At 36.5% G+C, this 19,403-nt stretch overlaps 1 protein-coding gene and 1 long non-coding RNA gene across 7 annotated transcripts in view; one reads left to right on the top strand and one right to left on the bottom strand.

Annotated features, from left to right (window-relative positions):
• RYR2 (ryanodine receptor 2) overlaps positions 1-19,403 on the top strand; it is a 727,531-nt gene that overhangs the window by 648,693 nt on the left and 59,435 nt on the right. For 4 of the 6 annotated variants that reach the window (XM_050950346.1, XM_050950344.1, XM_050950347.1 and 1 more), the window contains 7 exons: positions 5,820-5,852; positions 7,253-7,333; positions 8,315-8,403; positions 10,920-11,048; positions 13,769-13,873; positions 16,913-16,994; positions 17,625-18,928. In XM_050950346.1, the coding sequence (XP_050806303.1) occupies positions 5,820-5,852; positions 7,253-7,333; positions 8,315-8,403; positions 10,920-11,048; positions 13,769-13,873; positions 16,913-16,994; positions 17,625-18,928 (1,823 nt within the window). The remainder of the gene's footprint in view (positions 1-5,819; positions 5,853-7,252; positions 7,334-8,314; positions 8,404-10,919; positions 11,049-13,768; positions 13,874-16,912; positions 16,995-17,624; positions 18,929-19,403) is intronic. The other 2 variants (XM_050950348.1, XM_050950345.1) reach the window with 1 other exon arrangement.
• The window catches only part of LOC127049568 (uncharacterized), an 838,950-nt gene that overhangs the window by 771,154 nt on the left and 48,393 nt on the right, over positions 1-19,403 (bottom strand). The window lies entirely within an intron of this gene.

Genomic DNA, 19,403 nt, shown 5'->3' with positions numbered 1-19,403 from the left:
CTTGCATTATCTTGCTAGTGTTGGGCACTCTTCTAGTACAAGATTTTTTTTCTTTTAACAAGACTTCAGAAAGAAACTTGAATATGTCCTTGGGTCAGAATGATATTTCCTAAATTAGTTGGTGAGGCAACTTCTATAAAAATTACCGGTACTTACCATTTGAAACACATACCCTCCTATATGACTGGTGTGGTTTGCATAAAATCATTATTGTTGTTTGTGATGTATGGTTAAATAGATCAAACTTACTGTGCAGCAAGGAAAAGAGAGTTCGGGTCAGGCTACTGGAGTTCTGCTTTAGCCAAATACAATATCCCTGAAATACTAATCATTTTAAAATCTGTTGATATTATAAACAATAATGCTCTTGACACCTTTTATTTTAAAAATTTAAACTGCTTTAGAAATAATTAAGCCTCACAAACCCTGTAAGATAGATAACCATAATTATACCCATTTTATAGATGGATAAATAAAACAGTGAAATTAAGTGGTTTCCCCAAGATAACATAGCAATTCATTTAACCGAGTTGGGAAAAGAACCCAGAAATTCTGACTTCCACTTTCTTCCTTTAACCATCAGACTGTGCAGCTATCCTGTTAAGAGTTTCAATAGAAGATTGATTAGCAGTCTCCTTAAAAAACATAAGATTACTACAATTATCTGAGATTGATTTCATTTTAATTGGAGTTAATATTCATATTCTTCATTTAATACAATCTCTACAATCTACTAAATACTAGTATGTTAGAAAAAATACTAAGATTTAGAAGAACTTCTTTACTAATTGAAAATAGATTTTTAGACCCATTTTTCATTTCATTAAACCTTTTGTGAATCTTGCCCTTTATTAGAGGAATATTATAATTGCATTTGACTGATCTCACTTGAGAGACAGTTTAGGAATAGTGCCATGGAATTTTAAATTACAAAGAATAACAGTACTTTATTTCTGATGCCTGACAGAATTTGCCATATGCTACAATGTCACCTTTAGTTCAAGACTGGTTGATTTTTATCTTCAGAAGATTCACGAATTTCCACAACAGTATTTATACAGAAAGGACACTTAAACAGTAGTTAAGGGCTTCACTGGCAAAACTCTGCTTGAACTCAGAGTGCTAGCATTCTGTTATAGACTCGTAATTGAAGCTCACAATATACAGTTCTTTTCTCAGCAGTATTGAATAAGCCAATCATTTTTAAGCTATAAAATGGAATGAGGTTTATTGTTAAAATTGGTGTTCTAAGAATGGTGTTCTTTAAGAAAATAAGAATGACTATATTGATTCAGACCAATTGTCCATCTAGCCCAGTATCCTGTCTTCTGACAGTGGCCAATGCCAGGTTCTCCAGAGGGAATGAACAGAATGGGTAATCATCAAGTGATCCATCCCCTGTTGCCCATTCCCAGCTTCTGGGAAACAAAGCCTAGGGACTCTTCAGAGCATGGTTTTGCATCCCTGCCCATCCTGGCTAATAGTCATTGATAGACCTATCCTCCGGGAACTCATCTAGTGCTTTTTAAAATCTTGTTATGGTCTTGACCTTGACAGCATCCTCGGGCAAAGAGTTCCATGGGTTCAAAGCATTGTGTGAAGAAATGCATCCTTTTGTTTGTTTTAAACCTGCTGCTTATTAATTTCATTTGATGACCCCTAGTTCTTGTGTTATGAGAAGAAGTAAATAACATTTACTTTACTCCTTACTTGCTTTCTCCACACCAGTCATGATTTTATCGACCTCTATCATATTTCCCCATTAGTTGTCTCTTTTCCAAGCTGAAAAGTCCCAGCCTTATTAATCTCTCCTTATATGGAAGCTGTTCCATACCCCTGATATTTTTGTTGCCCTTTTCTGAACCTTTTACAATCCTGATATATCATTTTTGAGATGAGGTGGCCACATCTGCACACAATATTCAAGATGTGGGCATATCATGGATTCATAGAGAGGCAATATGATATTTTCTGTGTTATTATCTATCTCTTTCCTAATGATTCACAACACTGTTAGCTTTTTTTGACTGCCACTGCACCTTGAGTGGATATTTTCAGAGAACTATCCACAATGACTCCAAGATCTCTTTCTTGAGTGGTAACAGCCAATTTAAACCCTGTCATTTTTTATGTATAGCTGGGATTATATTTTCCAATGTGCATTACTTTGTAGTTATCAAAACTGAATTTCAGTTGTCATTTTGTTGCCAGTTACCTAGTTTTGTGAGGTCCCTTTGTAAGTCTTTACAGTCTGTTTTGTACTTAGCTACCTTGAATAGTTTGGTATCATATGAAAATGTTGCCACGTCACTGTCTATCCCTTTTTACAGATCATTTATGAATATGTTGAACAGTACTGGTCCCAGTACAAACCCCTGAGGGACACCCTAGTTACCTTTTTTCATTACAAGTCACTGATCCATGAGAGAACCTTCCCTCTTATCCCATGACAGCTTACTTTGCTTAAGAGACTTTATCTAGCTTGAGGTCTTGAATGGTCTGTTTCCTAGGAGATTTATTGGAACTGAGGGGCAATAAAGAGACAATGACAGACTTGTGGCACTGGTAACTCAGCGGAACAAATTCTGGATCTTTTAGTGGAAATATATTAATTGGTGTTACTATGGCAGATCCTTGCTGTTTGACAGTTGTGCATTCATCAAAATTGGGCCCTTGTGCCTTTTAGAATGGTCAATATTTTTAAATATATAATGTCCCACAAATCTGTTTAAATATTAATAGCAGTGGGGATTTCAAAATGGAGACTAGGAAAGAATTAATGAACCAAGATTCAAACACTTTCAAGGCGATATGTATGCTTATTACATTCAATCTTATTTTTATTTTACTGCAGACGTCGCATCTGTTTGTATACATCACAGAATCAGACTCGCAACTGCACACACTGTAGGCATAAAGCCATTCATGTGTGTAACCATACCATTTACGTGCAACATGGGCAATGGCAGCATTTTAACCAAATAGTTACATGTTCAATCAAATGTACTATAGTATATACATCACATCAATTGAAGCTAACCTAAGCAGTGACTCACTTCCCTATGTCATGCTATATGCAATATGTATGTTTGTAAGTACACTATATGTATAAATGTTTGTGTGTGGAGGCATGAATTTGTGTACATGACACCAAAAGTGGCTTGCTTAGATTTTAAGCAAAGAAATGGATCTGAATTCCAGATGTGTAACTTGTAGTCTCCAAAGAGAGACCTCTCTGTAGTCATTAAATAGTGTTTATATCCTGAAAAAATGCTAATGTTACCAGCATTTGTTTCTGAGTCAGATTATGGTCTATTTTTTTTAATGCCAAGGACTTGTCATTATAAAAGAGATTCAAATATTTTATTGGTCAGAATTTGATCTCTGTAATCGGTACAGGCATACTGCTCAAAACTGCTTGTGATGAACACTGAAACATATAAATCATTTGTTTTTAAAAAGGAATCTATGGGTCTGATCCACCTGCCTTTGTTTCTTGTGATAGGAGGCATACAACACTACCTTTCTGACTTGGTATACTTCTGTGTATGATTTGTGCTCATTTTACACAGATGTAAATACATTTTTCCATGAGGTACTGTGAATGATCAGATCCAATGTACTAGGAGGGAGGATAAAACTGAAATAACAAAACCTCAAAAGACAGTCTTTCATTATCTCAGTGAAAACACACTTGCAGTAATTCAGCGGTTATGAAACCATCTCTATAGAGACATTGAATGAAAGAACCAAATGCTTTGCAGTGTGCAAATTGCAATTTCTTTTACAGCAAACTGATTCTTATAGTGAAGTTGATCTGTCAGGAAATGATTTCATTATAAAGGAATATTGCTATCATTTAATTCAAGGCTTTCCTGTCCCTCCCCACCTTCCCTGAATGTCTCCAAAAGCTGAGAAGGGGAAAAGAAAGAAAAAAGCAAAAGTGGAGAGGTATAGAGAGGGAGGTGAAATGGTAGGAGAGGAAATAAAAATAAAAATTTTCAGCCACTTTAAAGGACATTATCAAATGATTTACATTTTTAAAGGTCTTCTCAACCATTCCTCTTACTTTGGACTTTCCCTCTCACCATAGTCAAAGTGATGCTGAAGTTTTTAATAGCACCAAATTTTTATCTAGTGTTATTTTTGTATATTTTTAATATATATATTTTTTAATATTCATTCCACAGAGAACCACTTAAAAGCCAGGCACAGGACACTCAGTATTGCCAGGTTATAAGCACTATGGTCTCGACCCAGCAAAGTTCTTAGGCCTTGATTCAGCTAAGCATATGCTTTTAAGTGCTTTGCTAAAATAGGGACTTAAGTACGTGCTCTGTTTAAGCACAAGAATATTCCATTAAAATTCATGCCTGGAGTGCTCAGAACCTTGTGTTATCAAGTTCAATATGAATATTAATTGTTTCTGAGAAACTTTTTGTGTGAGAATGAAAGTGAGAAATGAAAGTGAGAAAACAGTGCAGATTAAGTGCTGTTCAAAGCTCCTGCCAAGCTTTGTACAGTAGTTTGTTTAAAAGAGCAACCATTTTTTCTTGTGACTATACTACTTTAACACTCTCACCTCACCTAGGCCCTAATTTAAGAAAGCATGCTGCAGTGTTCTTGTGCTCAAATATTTAAATATTTTCCTCAATTGAGATCCTAATTTTGCTGCATCTACTGAATTTATTTTTCCTCTCACTTTTTATGCTCCTCCTCCTCCCCCCACACCTTTTCCAAGTGAAAGTGGTCAGCTAGCCGCATGGCAGAGTCAAATTTCCTTTAGAAGAAAAGAAAATATTCACCTGACAAACATTTTTTTTAAAATAGGAAGTGGGAGGGGCCTAAATAAGATACATGTGAAATATTTGCTCTATGAAAAAAAGTTATATTGAAACAATCTTTAACTGTAAGAGTAACATAGATCAATTTTACTGGAATATTGAAATATAAATTAATTCAGTTTTTTTTATAACATTCCCATAATAGTCTTGATTTGTGTTCTTTGTTCATGCCAAACTGCCACTGAAGTCAGTGAGAGATATGGATACTCAAGGATTGTGTATTTAGGCCTTTTGTAGGCTTGATCCTGCAAACATTTACGTATGTTTAATTTTCCTTACATGTGTTATCCCCTTGAAGTCATCGAAGTCTCATTTACATGCTTATGTTTTTGCAGGCTCAGGTTCCATAAAGGTAATTGAGATTCTGCAAGGTTCTTAGCATTCTGGCCCCTATCCAGCAAAGCACTTAAGCACATACTTAATATTAAAACATGAGAAATCCAATTGAGTTATAAAAATAAAATGCTTGATATTGCAAAATGCTGAACATTCCAAGTCCAACAAAGTGTTTAAGCATCTTGCAGAACTGAACCCACGTTGTTTAATATACTACTTGTGTGCACAGGATCCTCTTTTAGTCTTTTTGTGTTTCGTTATTTAATTAGTTGTAAGGATTTTCAATCTTGTACAGTTGAAAAGCTATGTATCTGGTATAAATATCCGACCCAGAAACAAATTATGTTAAAGATCACCTGTAGTACTTGATTCATTGTCAGGGAGAAGGCTATGCAATTTTTTTTTCTTTTTGCCATTTCAGTGAGAATGCAGCAAGAACTAGGGGGTGGAAAAAAACATTTTAAGTCTCCCTATGTTTGCCACATTTTTATGTATACCTGGTGATACTTGGTTTGGTCACCAAATATTGTGTCTTGCTGGCCAACAGGGAAAAGAGTGAAATGATTTTATATACTTCTTTTAATGTTCACATTAGTTTTCAAAATGGTTTTGCTTCCTAACCCTACCATTATACTGAAGCCTCTCACTTTGAAAGTCACAGACTGCGGACTGGTAAGTCCATTGGCTATTTGTAATTGTAATCATTCATAATTTTTATGTACAGCAAGCATCCAACCATATTCCTGTTTATACATCATATATATGCATATATATTGTCTCTCTAATTCAAGTACTTCCAGTCTGTGAGAAGTTTTTATATTTTTGTTTAACTCTCATTATTTCTTTTATTCACCAACTGAAAAGGATAATGTTCTTAATATCACATTGGATTTGGAAGTTCAGGTACCAGTCCAAAATGCCTCCTATTTTTAAGAAAACTCTCAGAATTAATATACTGTACTTTTTCAATTTACTTGCATTTTTCTCTTTTAGTTTCATGCCATCATCAAGTAACAAATGATTGCACATTAAAATTCTCTGTATTTAAAAAAAAATTGTTTCCATTTTTGCCAAGACACCATTTGTCCCCAAGCTATTTGTATAAAGCCCTAATAATGAAATCATTTGCCTTTAATACCCCAGTGTAGTTTTGCTTGCTCTTATGTCTTCCCTCTGTGCCAATTTATCAAGCTTCCAGTTCAACTTTGTTAATTTCTGATCTTTCCTAGAGCCACTAATGCTTCCCCTTTTCCTCATTTAAACTTCAAGATTAACTCTCTGTACTGATACAATTGTAGAGGTGCATTAATTGAATGGAGACCATGTTAGTGTACCAGATTTTCTTAAGCAATTTTGGAGATCTTTTAAAGCTCTAAACACCTGGATAACTGCTATCTACAGAAAAACTAGGCCATAGTGCCTAGTTCTGCAAAAGCCCTTAAGGACATGTTGAAGTCCAGCCCTATTCAGAAAAAAACACTTAAGCACGTTCTTGGTGCTTTGGTTAACCAGAACTAAGGGAATTAGGTGCCTAGTATCCACCGGCTTTCAATGAGAATTGGTTGCCTAGCTCTTTTAGACTCCTTTGAAAATCCTAGGTTAAGTGTTTTCTGAAAACATAAATGTCTATAAAGTTGTTGGCTTATTTTGCTTTAAAATATATATATTTTAAAAGGTCTCTTTTCTACAATACTTGATAGATTTTTCAGGCCTTTCAATATTTATCAGACATTGGAACAAAGTAAATGCATGATGCAGACTTCATGCCAACAAAAACAAAAGAAGAGTATAAATGACAGAGTTTTTCTAAAATGTTGCCAAGCCCATGCTGCCACATTTTATAGAGAGAAATTTGTGTCTTGAAATGTTAGTGATCTTTTCTTATGGAAGAGAAATAGCACCCACCTGCCAGCCACATGCCATGCTTCAGATAGAATAGTGGCTATAAAATTGCATTTTGTATGTTTGTTTGTTAATGGTGACAATAGATTAAATATGGAGATTTGGTAAGGGGGAGTGGAGAGCTAGTTGGCAGTCTGTGATAATTTGTACCTCCATCTGGCTTTCCACAGGAGAAAAGGTAATGCAGGATGACGAATTCACCTGTGACCTCTTCCGCTTCCTCCAGTTGCTTTGTGAAGGACACAGTTCAGGTTTGTGGGCAGGCTGCCAGTCAGCTGAGCCAAGGTGATGGTAACCAGGGATAAAAGCTCGTCAGTGCTGAAGGCTTGGCAAGTTTTAAGGAAATATTATGAAAGGTTCCGGAGTAGCTGAACTGTATATGAAAGAAAAATATTTATGTGGAGTTAAAATGTCAAGTTTCCTTGTTCATTTAAACATTGGGAGAAAAAAAAGTCTCACATATTGATAACTCCTGGAGCAAGAACTATGTGAAAGGTAAATTAAATAGAAAATGAAGTGCACTCTAGTTTTAGCTCCTGATCACTAAATGAGAGGAAAATCTCAAAGAAGAGCTTTGCCGTGAACATATTATACTTTGGCGTGCACAGTATTTTTAGAGTTCTGGTTATCACTGAACGAGGTTAAGGGGCTCAAATGTCATTCCAGGAGCCTGTGGGAGATCTTCATTGAAGAAGGAATGATAATTTTTCATATATAAAAGCAAGAAATACTAGCAATTTCTTTTAAAGTATTTTTAATATTAGTTCACTTACTCATATACTTTGTGGCTTTATAAAAAAGGATTCCAGTTTGTAGCTGTCAAACATATTCATATAATTGTCATCAGTAATGGCATAAGATTTAATTGGGATCTCATTTAGACTAGTGTAAATCGGGAATAACTCAAGTGACATTAATGTAGTGACATCAGTGTAAAATTGAGATAAGTGAGATCAAAGTCAAGACTTATACTATGTTCACAGGAGAAAGCAGATATTAGAACTTGTAAACTGTTACATGATCTCTTCAATAAGATGGTACCATTCAGGAAGAGGTAAACGGTTCACTGAATTAAAATATGGATTTAAACAGCAAAGTTACTTAAAAGATTTTTCAATTCTTTAAAGTAGGTTTTGACCAATGGATTATACCAGAATTTATTTTAATATATAGTTCTGAAAATATTTGAGATTTAAATAAATTTTGACTTGAACTCATCCTCTCATTTTTAGATTTTCAGAATTATTTGAGAACTCAAACTGGTAACAACACAACTGTCAATATTATAATCTCCACTGTGGATTACTTACTGAGAGTTCAGGTAAACCCATTTTACGTACTAATTTCAAATAAATACAGGTAGCTGCATTTTACTATTTCCATCTATACCTCATGCACCTTAACACAGAGATGCTTTATTTTGCTTTATGAGTAAACTAGGCCTACGTTACATTTACCAGTATATTACACATTCATCACAATGCTGCTGCACTTGAAGGTCCCTCATACTCCATTTTTGGAGACACTGAAAAAGGGATCTGGAGCTGCTTCTTGGAGGTAGTTTAATATCAATTCCAGGTTTTGGGACTAGGTTTTCCATTTTTGCTAAATAATTTCCTTGGGGAGCAGAAGATGGCAGCAAAAGACGTTATCACTGGGCATTTCATGGGTTCCCAGGTAAGCCTCTGTGCTTCCTATGGTGCATCGGATACACTGGTGAGATCTGTGATGTCTGACATCACTCCCCACTGGCATTCTGGCTTACAGGAAACTTAATCCAAGGTGCAAGATCTCCTTTCTGATAGCAAGAAATTATTAGCAAGGTTGGAAAATTTGAGACAACAGAACTTTGATGGAAAGACCAGACTTACAGCCGAGCTAGAGAAGGAGGTTCATGGTCTGTTTCCAGAAGCAGTTCCCTTCATCTGACTTCATTTATGCCTCCTTCACCAGAAGTTGCAGCCACAACAGCAACAGAAGAGACAGGCTAAAAGGAGACACTTAAACTCCATATTGTTAAATGGAGGCAGTTCTTGGCTAGATAGTATGGGGTCCTACTATGAAAAAAATTGAGTACTACAACTTAAACCAAGAACAGTTTTTTTCTGCTGCTCATATATTCTCAGCACCTGCTGAGCCCTAACCTGTGGTTTTGCCTAGTCACAGTATGCATTTTCTGTATTCTCTATGGTGACCATTTGACCCATTTCCTTGCATCATGATGTGGAATTACCGCAGGTTACTGAATATTGGAGATTATCCGTTTCAAGTACATCCTGTTCTATTCCATATAAGTTTTGTGCTGTGTTCAGCTCTGTAGTATCTTAGTGCCTTCCAGTAGTGTTTAGTGACATGAGTACATGTCTGGCAACATATTTTTTGTTCTCTCATCTTGTACAGTGGGGAGTGGTTTTTTTATGTATATATTCAGACGCTTAGCAATGAGCGCATGTGTTTGTGTGAACATACACATTGCTATGCATATATATCAGAGAAGGCAAGATCAAAGAACTGCACCTTGCACTTGGAGCTAAATGTGGTGAGGTTTGTGATGGTCCTTAGTTCCTCGGGGAGTTCATTCCACACACACAGACCAAGAAAGTTCTGTCTCCCTCAAACAAGCTTTATCTTTATTGTAGAGAGTTTCATTGTGTCAGAGGAGCATAGTTGTCAATCATGGTCTTCATCGTGGAGCTTTAGGGAAGCTTTAGGCCATAGAGTGCGCTGAAAATAGGGACCAAGACCTTGAACTTGACTTGATGTTCTATCAGGAACCAGTGTAGAGAGTGGAAGACAGGTTTCATGTGTTCATCATAGTCTGTGTTGCTGAGGAGATGTGCTGCAATGTTCTGTACCATTTGGAGGCTTCAGTCTGGTCTGGAGTTCCTATCCAAACTGAGCCTCTGAACAATTTGTGCTGATTAGCTTTAGTTTAAAGAGATAATATCAAAATCCCATTTCTCTGGGAAAGCATCACATTGTCATAATCTGTCAAAGGGTAATGCAGAACAGTTCATTCCTTTTCTGAATCAAGTACATGAAGCACATAGAAGGAGTTCTGCAGTAAACATATATATCATTTTACCTATAGGTCTCATCTGTCTGAAAATCCACATTACTGCACACCTCACAGTATCTTTTTTTTTAAGTAACCAATAACATTTCCTTTTAGCATTTTTTGTTGTTGTTGTTTCTAAAAATTCCAGTATGTGGAAAATCAATCCTTTTCTAGTTGTCGCTGCTGTTGTCAGTATTACTGTGTGACCTTGCAAGTTCTTTAGAGGCTTGGTGGTAATAACAACAATAAACCCTTTTATGTTTTGTAGCTCATTTTGATGACGTTTCAACTGGCATTCTTTAAAGAAGATGGAAAAAAGAATTCTGTGCACAAAGAATATTCAGTTCCTTGATTTAGCTAGCTGACAGGCAGAGAGTTTAAAGATAATATAAAGACACATAGTTCACATTAATGGCACACAGCACTGTGTTAATGATTTATTCAGTTTAAGGACCCTTATGTTTGCGTGAAGCTTGAAATAAAAAGCCCAGGTAATCAAGACAAAAGTTGCAAAGACAGAAGTTAGATTTTTAAGGGATTTTTGATTTTGTTTTGTTTTTCCCTGTGAGTTTCACTGACAATGAGAGAGAAAATGCATTATGTTGATGATACCAAAAATCTCTGAGATTATTTTAAATCCATATGAATGAATGGAAAAAATTATTTTGCTCACAACAAAGTTTCTTTTTTAAGTCTACTTTATGAAAATGCTGACGAACCCAGGAGTGGCAGTTTGAATATCTGACCTGTGTATGTTGTTTCCTACCTCTGTTTTATAGGAATCAATTAGTGATTTCTACTGGTATTATTCTGGGAAAGATGTTATTGATGAGCAAGGACAACGTAATTTCTCCAAAGCAATTCAAGTTGCAAAACAGGTCTTCAATACTCTCACAGAGTATATTCAGGTAAACTGCTCACATTGTCATTTGCATGAAATTAGTAAGAAATGTTTTGAAATATGTGTAGTAGCCATTTGTTATTTTTTTGCAACCTAAGAATCTAGCAGATTCCCAGATATCTTTGAATTATCTCCTCTTTTGCTAACCAAGACTGCTTGTGTCTCAATATATAGCCAGTTGTGTCCTTTTCTTTCCAATAGGATCCTTGCCATTATAATTTGGTTTTGCACCTCAAGACTGTGCTACTGCAATGCATTCTTCACATTCACTTTATCTGAAAGTAAAGCTAATGTAGAATGTGGCTGTGTGCTTATGTGGCATATTCAATCAGTGCTCTGGCTGGAGTGTAAAGTGCTAGGGCTGATTATAAAGCTCTAAATACACTGCTTGAGAAAACTCTCTCCCTATGACATATTGCCACGTTTCAGATCTGCAGAGACTTGCTTGACCTGGGCCCTCTTTGCAATAAACAAGAAGAAACTGCTGGCAGGATGTAATGAACGCCATAGAAAAGTTGTAGAAGATATTAATAATTCTGTACTGAGTGCAGGGCTTGAAAGGGATGCAACAAATAAAATATGGAGCCACACATTGAAAGATAAGAAAAAAACTGAATAGCTATGTCATTCCGTGAGAACCATTCATTCTGTGCACTGACTGAGGCAAGGGGACTCATAGACTTTAAGGCCAGAAGGGACCATCATGTTCATCTAGTCTGACCTTCTGCCTATTGCAGGCAACAGAACCTCACCCACCCACTCCTGTAAAAGATCCATAAACTCTGTGAGTTCCTAAATTCCTCAAATCTTGATTTAGAGACTTCAAGTTACAGAGACTCCATCATTTACACTAGTTTAAACCTGCAAGTGATCCATGCCCCATGCTGCAGAGGAAGGAAAAAAATCCCATAGACTCTGCCAGGCTGACCCGGGGGAAAATTCCTTCTTGACCCCATATATGGTGATCAGTTAGACCTTGAGCATGTGGGCAAGATCCGCAGCCAGACATCTGGAAAGTAATTTTTTGTAGTATCTCAGAGCCCTTCCCATCTAGTGTCCCATCACCCACCGTTGGAGATCTTTGCTACTAGCAGTTGTAGATGGGCTTCATGCCATTGTAGGCAGTCTCATCATATCATCTACTCCATAAACTTATCAAGCTCAGTCTTGAAGCCAATTAGGTTTTTTTGTCACCACTACTCCCTTGGAAGCTTGGTTCTATGGAAAAACTTGAATTCTGGCATTTCCTGACTTTTGGGTACTTGACTTTGCAATCTTCATAAAATTGTTTAATGTAGTTTTTCTTTCCTATGTAACTAGCTAGAATTTTTAAAGAATCAAATTCTCCTGTGTTTTAATTTTAATGTACCCTTTACTGTTCTCTTTAAAAAGGAAGTGTGATAAATGTTAGGGAAAGTGTTAGGCAGCCTTAACATAGTTCACTACCATTCATCCTATACTATAGTGGATCCTCTATCCACATACAGAACTTCTTTCCCCATAAGCGGGCACTCTACTTGCAGCCTGAGATCCCATATAATTCATTTATATCTTAGTGAATGTCACATACCAGAATGCTACAATATAGTAGCCTTTCCTCATGTAAAATAATCAAATTAGAAATGCTGCTTATGACAATATGAAGTGATTAAAAATAATTTGGGGCCTTTTTTCTGATTACACAATATTTTCATTATGGAAGTTGCGGTTCAACTGGTCAGGAGATTGTTTAAAACTCCACTATATGAAATAATGGCAATTATGTTAATCAGACAAAGGATAATTTTGATAAGCCAAAAAGTAGCTTTATCTGATAACTATTTTTGAGACATTATCTCAAAACGTTTAAAAAATAGGGCCAGATTCTGATCACATTGTAAGTCAGGAGTAACTCCACTGAAAGTAAATGGACTTAACAGAGATATGAAACCTATACGAGTGAAGAGTCAGCCCCTAATCATTGTAATTTCTCTGGGGAAGGATTTATTTAAAGCATACAGACTGTACTTTTTTTATTCACATTCAAATCCTCATTATGAAAATCTGTATTATTTTAGAGCTCATAGGAGGGAATTGTGAAAGTACTGGCTTGAATAAGTATTAGCAGAAGCTAGGGGTATGCAAGTGTATGCACACAGCTCTAACAGATTTGGCCTGCTACACCCAAAATCTTCTGTTCAGTGTTAATAATGATCTTATTTGTTGTCCTTTGAAATATCATCTGATGTTTGTAAAAATATTATAGCATTGTAACACCAGTGTTTTACAACAGGTGAACAAAAAACAAGGGGCCTGATTCATCTCTTCTTAAAACAATTTTACCTCAGCCTCATCATTGTTACTCCTGGTTTACACTTGCTCAAGTAGAGGAGAATTAAACTAAACATCTGTGCCCCTCATGAGATTCCAATTTAAAGGTGCAAACTGATACTGTTCTGTGAACACTGAGATCCATTTTTTTCAGCTCCCTCTTTATACAGAGCTTTGAAAATGTGACCTTAGTTGCCTTAAAGCAAAGGAAGTGGTAGGGATATTCTACAGTAATTGTTAATGTGATATCAAATGAAATTGTCATTCCATTTATGTTTCAGCTTTCCTTAACATGCTTGTGTAGCAGCTCTCAACTGGTCATATTTTAGGTACCCTGATTCTAATTTTATCCTAATGTTTGATGTAATTCTCTTGCATATAAACCCTGTTCTCCTTTTCTTGTCATCTGCATGGTAGGGTCCATGTACAGGGAACCAGCAGAGTCTGGCACACAGCAGGCTGTGGGACGCAGTGGTTGGTTTTCTTCATGTGTTTGCTCACATGCAGATGAAACTATCTCAGGTACCATGCAGGTTTTTTTCTTATTTTTTAGTTACTAACTTTTTACAATACATTAGCTGAATTGTTCCCCCACCAAATTATTTTCATATTAAGATAGGGTGACCAGAACAACAATCCAAGGGAATACAGAAGAATTGAGGCAGTATAGGCTGTGAACTAGTGGGAGATAAATGTAGCCAAATGATTACAGAATGACACAGCAACTCCTATGATCCAACCCTTTCTTCTGACACCAACTTCCTCTGTAACTTTGGGCACGTCAAACATTCTGTGCCTCAATTTCCCCATCTGTAAAGCAGAGTCATATATACCTTCTTACCTGTCTCAGGTGGGCGTGGTGAAGTATTTGAAAAATAATTTGATGTACTCGGGTTACAGGTGCCAGACAAGTGGGAAATGCTTTTTTGTTGTTGTTATTATTTTTAATCTCTGTTACTTTTATAATATTTAAAGGTATAGTTATAGAGTTATAGAGTTCTGAAGATGGAGATTTTTATTATTATTTTAGATTCTGATATGATTCAAGAATCCAGTCTTTGAGTGTGCCACAGAGATGAAAGTTGGGATGTAGTGTTGAGTGAAGGTTGATATCTTGGTTCTGCTGAACTTCTTAGTGCTATAGACATTCTTTGTCTTCATGAACAGGAATATTCTCACAGCAGGTAACATTGTAGTGAATGCAGACTTTCCTAAATGATGAAGGGGAGACACATACGGAAATAGAGGTGCACAAATAGCCTACACATATTGTCATGGTTACCAGAATATACTTACTTTAAGAATGAAAAAGTAGGCTTGTTCAACAACTTGTGGAAAGTCTGTGGCCAAGCCAGGAGTAAAATCCTCTTGGGTCCCAGTGTAGTACTTTTAGTATGAGAAGACATGCTTTTCTCTTATTAAAAGTTTCTGCTTTATTCATTGTTCATCCTTTGCCCTGAATGAGGCAGGAATCCTATGGTTTAAAAAAAAAAGAGGTGATCATGTTATATCATAAAGCCTTACGAGGGGACAGAATTAAATATGCATGAGCAACCTTAATTCTGGCACTTCTTAACTTTTGGTTGCTTCATCTTGTATGATAGTTTTTTGTATGTAATTTCATAAATTAAAAAACTTATAAAAACCCACCACCCTCAGATACTCCACCTTATGGAGCCATTTTGACTCTCGGCATGAGTTAGCAGCAGAGTTTGAATGTAGGACCTTTGGATCCACAGCACAGACCTCTACCACTTGAGATAGAGCAGTAATATCTTCTCATCCTGTATGTGGATCAGCTGCTAGAGAGGGCTTGACACACACTTTGCCAACAGTTTGCTAGACAGTAGGGTAATGTTGGTATTCAAGATTCCTGGGTTCTGTTCCTGGTTTAGGAAGGAAATGGTGTCTAGTGTTAGAGATAGCACACCTAAGTGCATAGATTTGGCACATTAATTATAAAAGACAGTATGGCTATGGATAAGACTTGGGTTTGCGATTACAGAAGGGGTAGGCAACCTATGATATGCGTGCCAAAGGCTGCACGCGAGTTGATTTTCAGTGGCACTCTCACTGCCCAGGTCCTGGCCGCTGGTCTGGGGCGCTCTGCAGTTTAGTTTAATTTTAAATGAAGCTTCTTAAACGTTTTAAAAACCTTATTTACTTTACATACAACAATAGTTTAGTTATTATATATTATAGACATATAGAGAGAGACCTTCTAAAAACGTTAAAATGTATTACTGGCATGTGAAACCTTAAATTAGAGTGAATAAATGAAGATTCGGCACACCATTTCTGAAAGGTTGCTGACCCCTGGATTACAGGTTTGTATTCTCAGATCTGTCTGAAGTGACCTTGAACAGTGTTTTTCTTACTACATCTGTTAAATGAGAGACTATTTGCCTGCCTCTTAAGACAGCTAGGAGGCTTTGCTCAATAATAGGGTGAGGGAAGTTCATAGGATTATTAATATTAGTTGCTAGATTAGACCTGATGGTTTCTTCCTAGTCTATGGGACAGTGCAAAGTCTTTTTCCCATTTGGAGTTCAAGCTCTTGGGGCCTGGGAGCATGTTCAGTATCTCAGTATAGTTGACATATCGGGAGATCTTTGGGGCTTTGAAGAAGCCTAATGCAGATGGGATGCTCAGGTATTTTCATAGCAAACTTTTAATAAATTCCTCTGCAAATTCTGATTTTCAGAGTCTTTTCTGAATTGACTAAATCTAGGTGGATTTCATTGGGGTTGGCAAATGGCACATGGTGTACATCATAAAGGCTGACACTAAAGCTCTTCTGAGAAAGGTTGGAAATAGATTTGAAGCCACTGAACTTTTTATGGTGAAATTTAAAGAAAAATATGCCCAAGGCACAGAACATGGGGAAATTTCAGATTAAATAATTAAAGATTGACAAAGTTCTATGAAATTGAAGTTTAATTAATTTGTTTTACTACTTATAAAACATTCCCAACTATGACTAATCTGTCACTTTTTTGTCTTCTTTGAGCTTTTTGTAATTCAATGCTATTGCTGTTATGACACTTTTCTTATGGCAGTGTGGGTGGGAACCTAATCATCCCAATACTAACATCACTTTAACAGACATAAAGTATTATATAGGCATCATCTAGTCAACTCTGACACAGCTGCATACTATCAGAAAAGCTTTCCTTTTCTTCATTCTCCATAGTAGCTCAACTTGCACTACGTCTGTATTAAATTGCTGTTTCTTCTAAACAAATAAATATGTGTGTTTTGCTACTGTATAAGAGTAAATAGTTGGATAAATGTGTTTTCATTTTATTTTCAGATCTGACATAAAGAGCCAAATACACTAATGGCCTCTCAGCTTCTCAGTCTGATTTTCCCCTAAATGAAACTTACATGTGCACGCACAAACACTAGTTCAAGTTGGAAGTTGTATGTGTAAAATACCTGTTTTACAAGTGCAAGTTCATATTTGTGCAAAATATGTGCATGCAAGATCAGAGGCTGAGCTGTGGTTCATAGAAATATTGGCCCAAAATAGTCTTATTTACAATGTATTCATGTTTGCAGGATTCCAGTCAAATTGAATTATTGAAAGAGTTAATGGATCTTCAGAAGGATATGGTGGTCATGTTGCTGTCTATGCTGGAAGGTAATTTTAATTTATTTTAAAAGTTTATTTTGCAAGTATTATAACCGTGTCTTTTCCTCTGCACATTTTTTTCACAGCCAAACCAATGTCTCTTCCTTTTTTAGTATTTTAAAGTTAATTTGTTTATTATCAGAAGAGCTGTTAATCTTTAAAGGCTCATGGGAATTACTATAAGTATAATTTACATGGAGAGTGATAATGTAAGAATTAATTAAATCAGTGTTAATTAGGAAGTTCTTCTTAATGTCCAACCTAAATCGGTATTGCTGCAATTTAAACACATTGCTTCTTTTCCTGTCCTCAAAGGCTAACAAGAACAATTTTTTCACTCTCCTCCTTGTAACAACCTTTTATGTAATTGAAATCTGTCATTATGGCTCCCCTCAGTCTTCACTTCTTCACACTAAACAAACCCAATTTTTTCAATCCTTGCTCATAGATCTTGATTTGGTATTGTATTTTTAAATGATAACTTATATAGTTATACACTGAAGACTTGCATGCAACCAGATCAGTTAGCAGTTTGTAAATCTTACCATGTGATGATGTCAGTAGTCATTATTAAATGCTTTTATTTGCCAAAATGTTCATTGTCACCAATGACTTGTTATTGCATGTCACCACCTTTAGGTAATGTTGTGAATGGAACTATTGGCAAGCAGATGGTTGACATGCTAGTGGAGTCTTCCAACAATGTGGAGATGATTCTGAAGTTTTTTGATATGTTCTTAAAGTTGAAGGATTTAACTTCATCTGATGCATTCAAGGAATATGACCCTGATGGTAAGGGTATAATTTCAAAGAGGGACTTTCAGAAAGCCATGGAAAGCCATAAGCACTACACCCAGTCTGAAACTGAGTTTCTACTATCTTGTGCTGAGACAGATGAGAATGAGACTCTGGATTATGAGGAATTTGTGAAACGATTCCATGAACCTGCCAAAGACATTGGTTTCAATGTTGCTGTTCTTCTGACCAACCTTTCAGAGCACATGCGCCATGATACTCGATTGCAGACTTTTCTTGAGCTAGCAGAGAGCGTTCTGAATTATTTTCAGCCCTTTCTTGGACGCATAGAAATCATGGGTAGTGCAAAGCGCATTGAGCGAGTTTACTTTGAAATAAGTGAGTCAAGTCGGACTCAATGGGAGAAACCTCAGGTTAAAGAGTCAAAGAGGCAGTTTATCTTTGATGTAGTAAACGAAGGAGGGGAGAAGGAAAAGATGGAACTTTTTGTTAATTTCTGTGAGGATACCATCTTTGAAATGCAGCTAGCTGCCCAGATCTCTGAGTCAGATTTGAATGAGAGGTCCACAAATAAAGAAGAGAATGAAAAAGATAAGCCTGAGGAACAGGACCCTAGCAGGGGCTTCTTCTCCCTTGTGACTGTCAAGGCAGCCTTGGTAGCCCTCAAGTATAATATAATGACTCTTACAAAAATGCTCAGCATGAAGAGTCTAAAGAAGCAGATGAAGAAAATGAAGAAAATGACCATGAAGGACATGTTCGTGGCTTTATTTTCTTCCTACTGGAGCATCTTGATGGGCTTATTGCATTTCACCTGTAGTGTTTTCCGGGGCTTCTTTCGCATCATGTACAGTTTGCTACTTGGAGGAAGCCTGGTAGAAGGGGCTAAGAAGATCAAGGTAGCAGAACTTTTAGCCAATATGCCAGATCCCACTCAGGATGAGGTACGTGGCGAAGGGGAAGAGGGAGAAAGGAAACCCACAGAAGCTGCATTGCCAGCAGAAGATCTAACTGATCTGACAGCTTTATCAGATGATGGTGACCTACTCTCAGACATATTTGGCTTGGACTTGAAAAGAGAAGGAGGCCAGTATAAGCTGATTCCTCATAATCCAAATGCTGGTCTGAGTGATTTGTTGAGCACATCTTCCTTACTCCCATTACCTGAGATACAGGAAAAAATTCAGGTACAAACTATATTTTTATCCACTATGTTTCAGTCTGTTCTGTGTGGACCAGAAATAAAACTTACAGCTATGTTTATGTGATTTTAGTTTTTTTCTTAAGTATGACATGCTTTTTAAAGAATAACAGTGAATTACCAAAGTTTAGTCTTTCTGGGATCATGAGCTTGAAGCTGATCAGACTAGTCCATGTTATTTGGTTTGCTTTTAAATTCAAAATTCAGTTTGTGTTTTGTAACTGCAAAGGGAAATGTCATTTTCCCTCAGTGTAGCATTAGTTAATAAAAAATGCCTTGATGTTCAGCCCTATGACTGTTGCCTTTTAGCCATGTTTTGAAGGCTGCATACCGTATAATACTGCTTAGACTTTGTAGATGGGATTGCTTGTGTTGGGGCAGAGCTCAAAAGCCCTGGGGCTCACTTCTGGTTTGTCTTATGTTCCTGAAATTCATGCTTCAGGGTTTCATCCAGGTATCTT

Source organism: Gopherus flavomarginatus, chromosome 4 (assembly GCF_025201925.1).
Source record: "Gopherus flavomarginatus isolate rGopFla2 chromosome 4, rGopFla2.mat.asm, whole genome shotgun sequence".
Lineage (NCBI taxonomy): Eukaryota > Metazoa > Chordata > Testudines > Testudinidae > Gopherus > Gopherus flavomarginatus.
The sequence above is the reverse complement of the archived record's forward strand: the minus strand, read 5'-3'. Positions and strand labels throughout refer to the sequence as shown.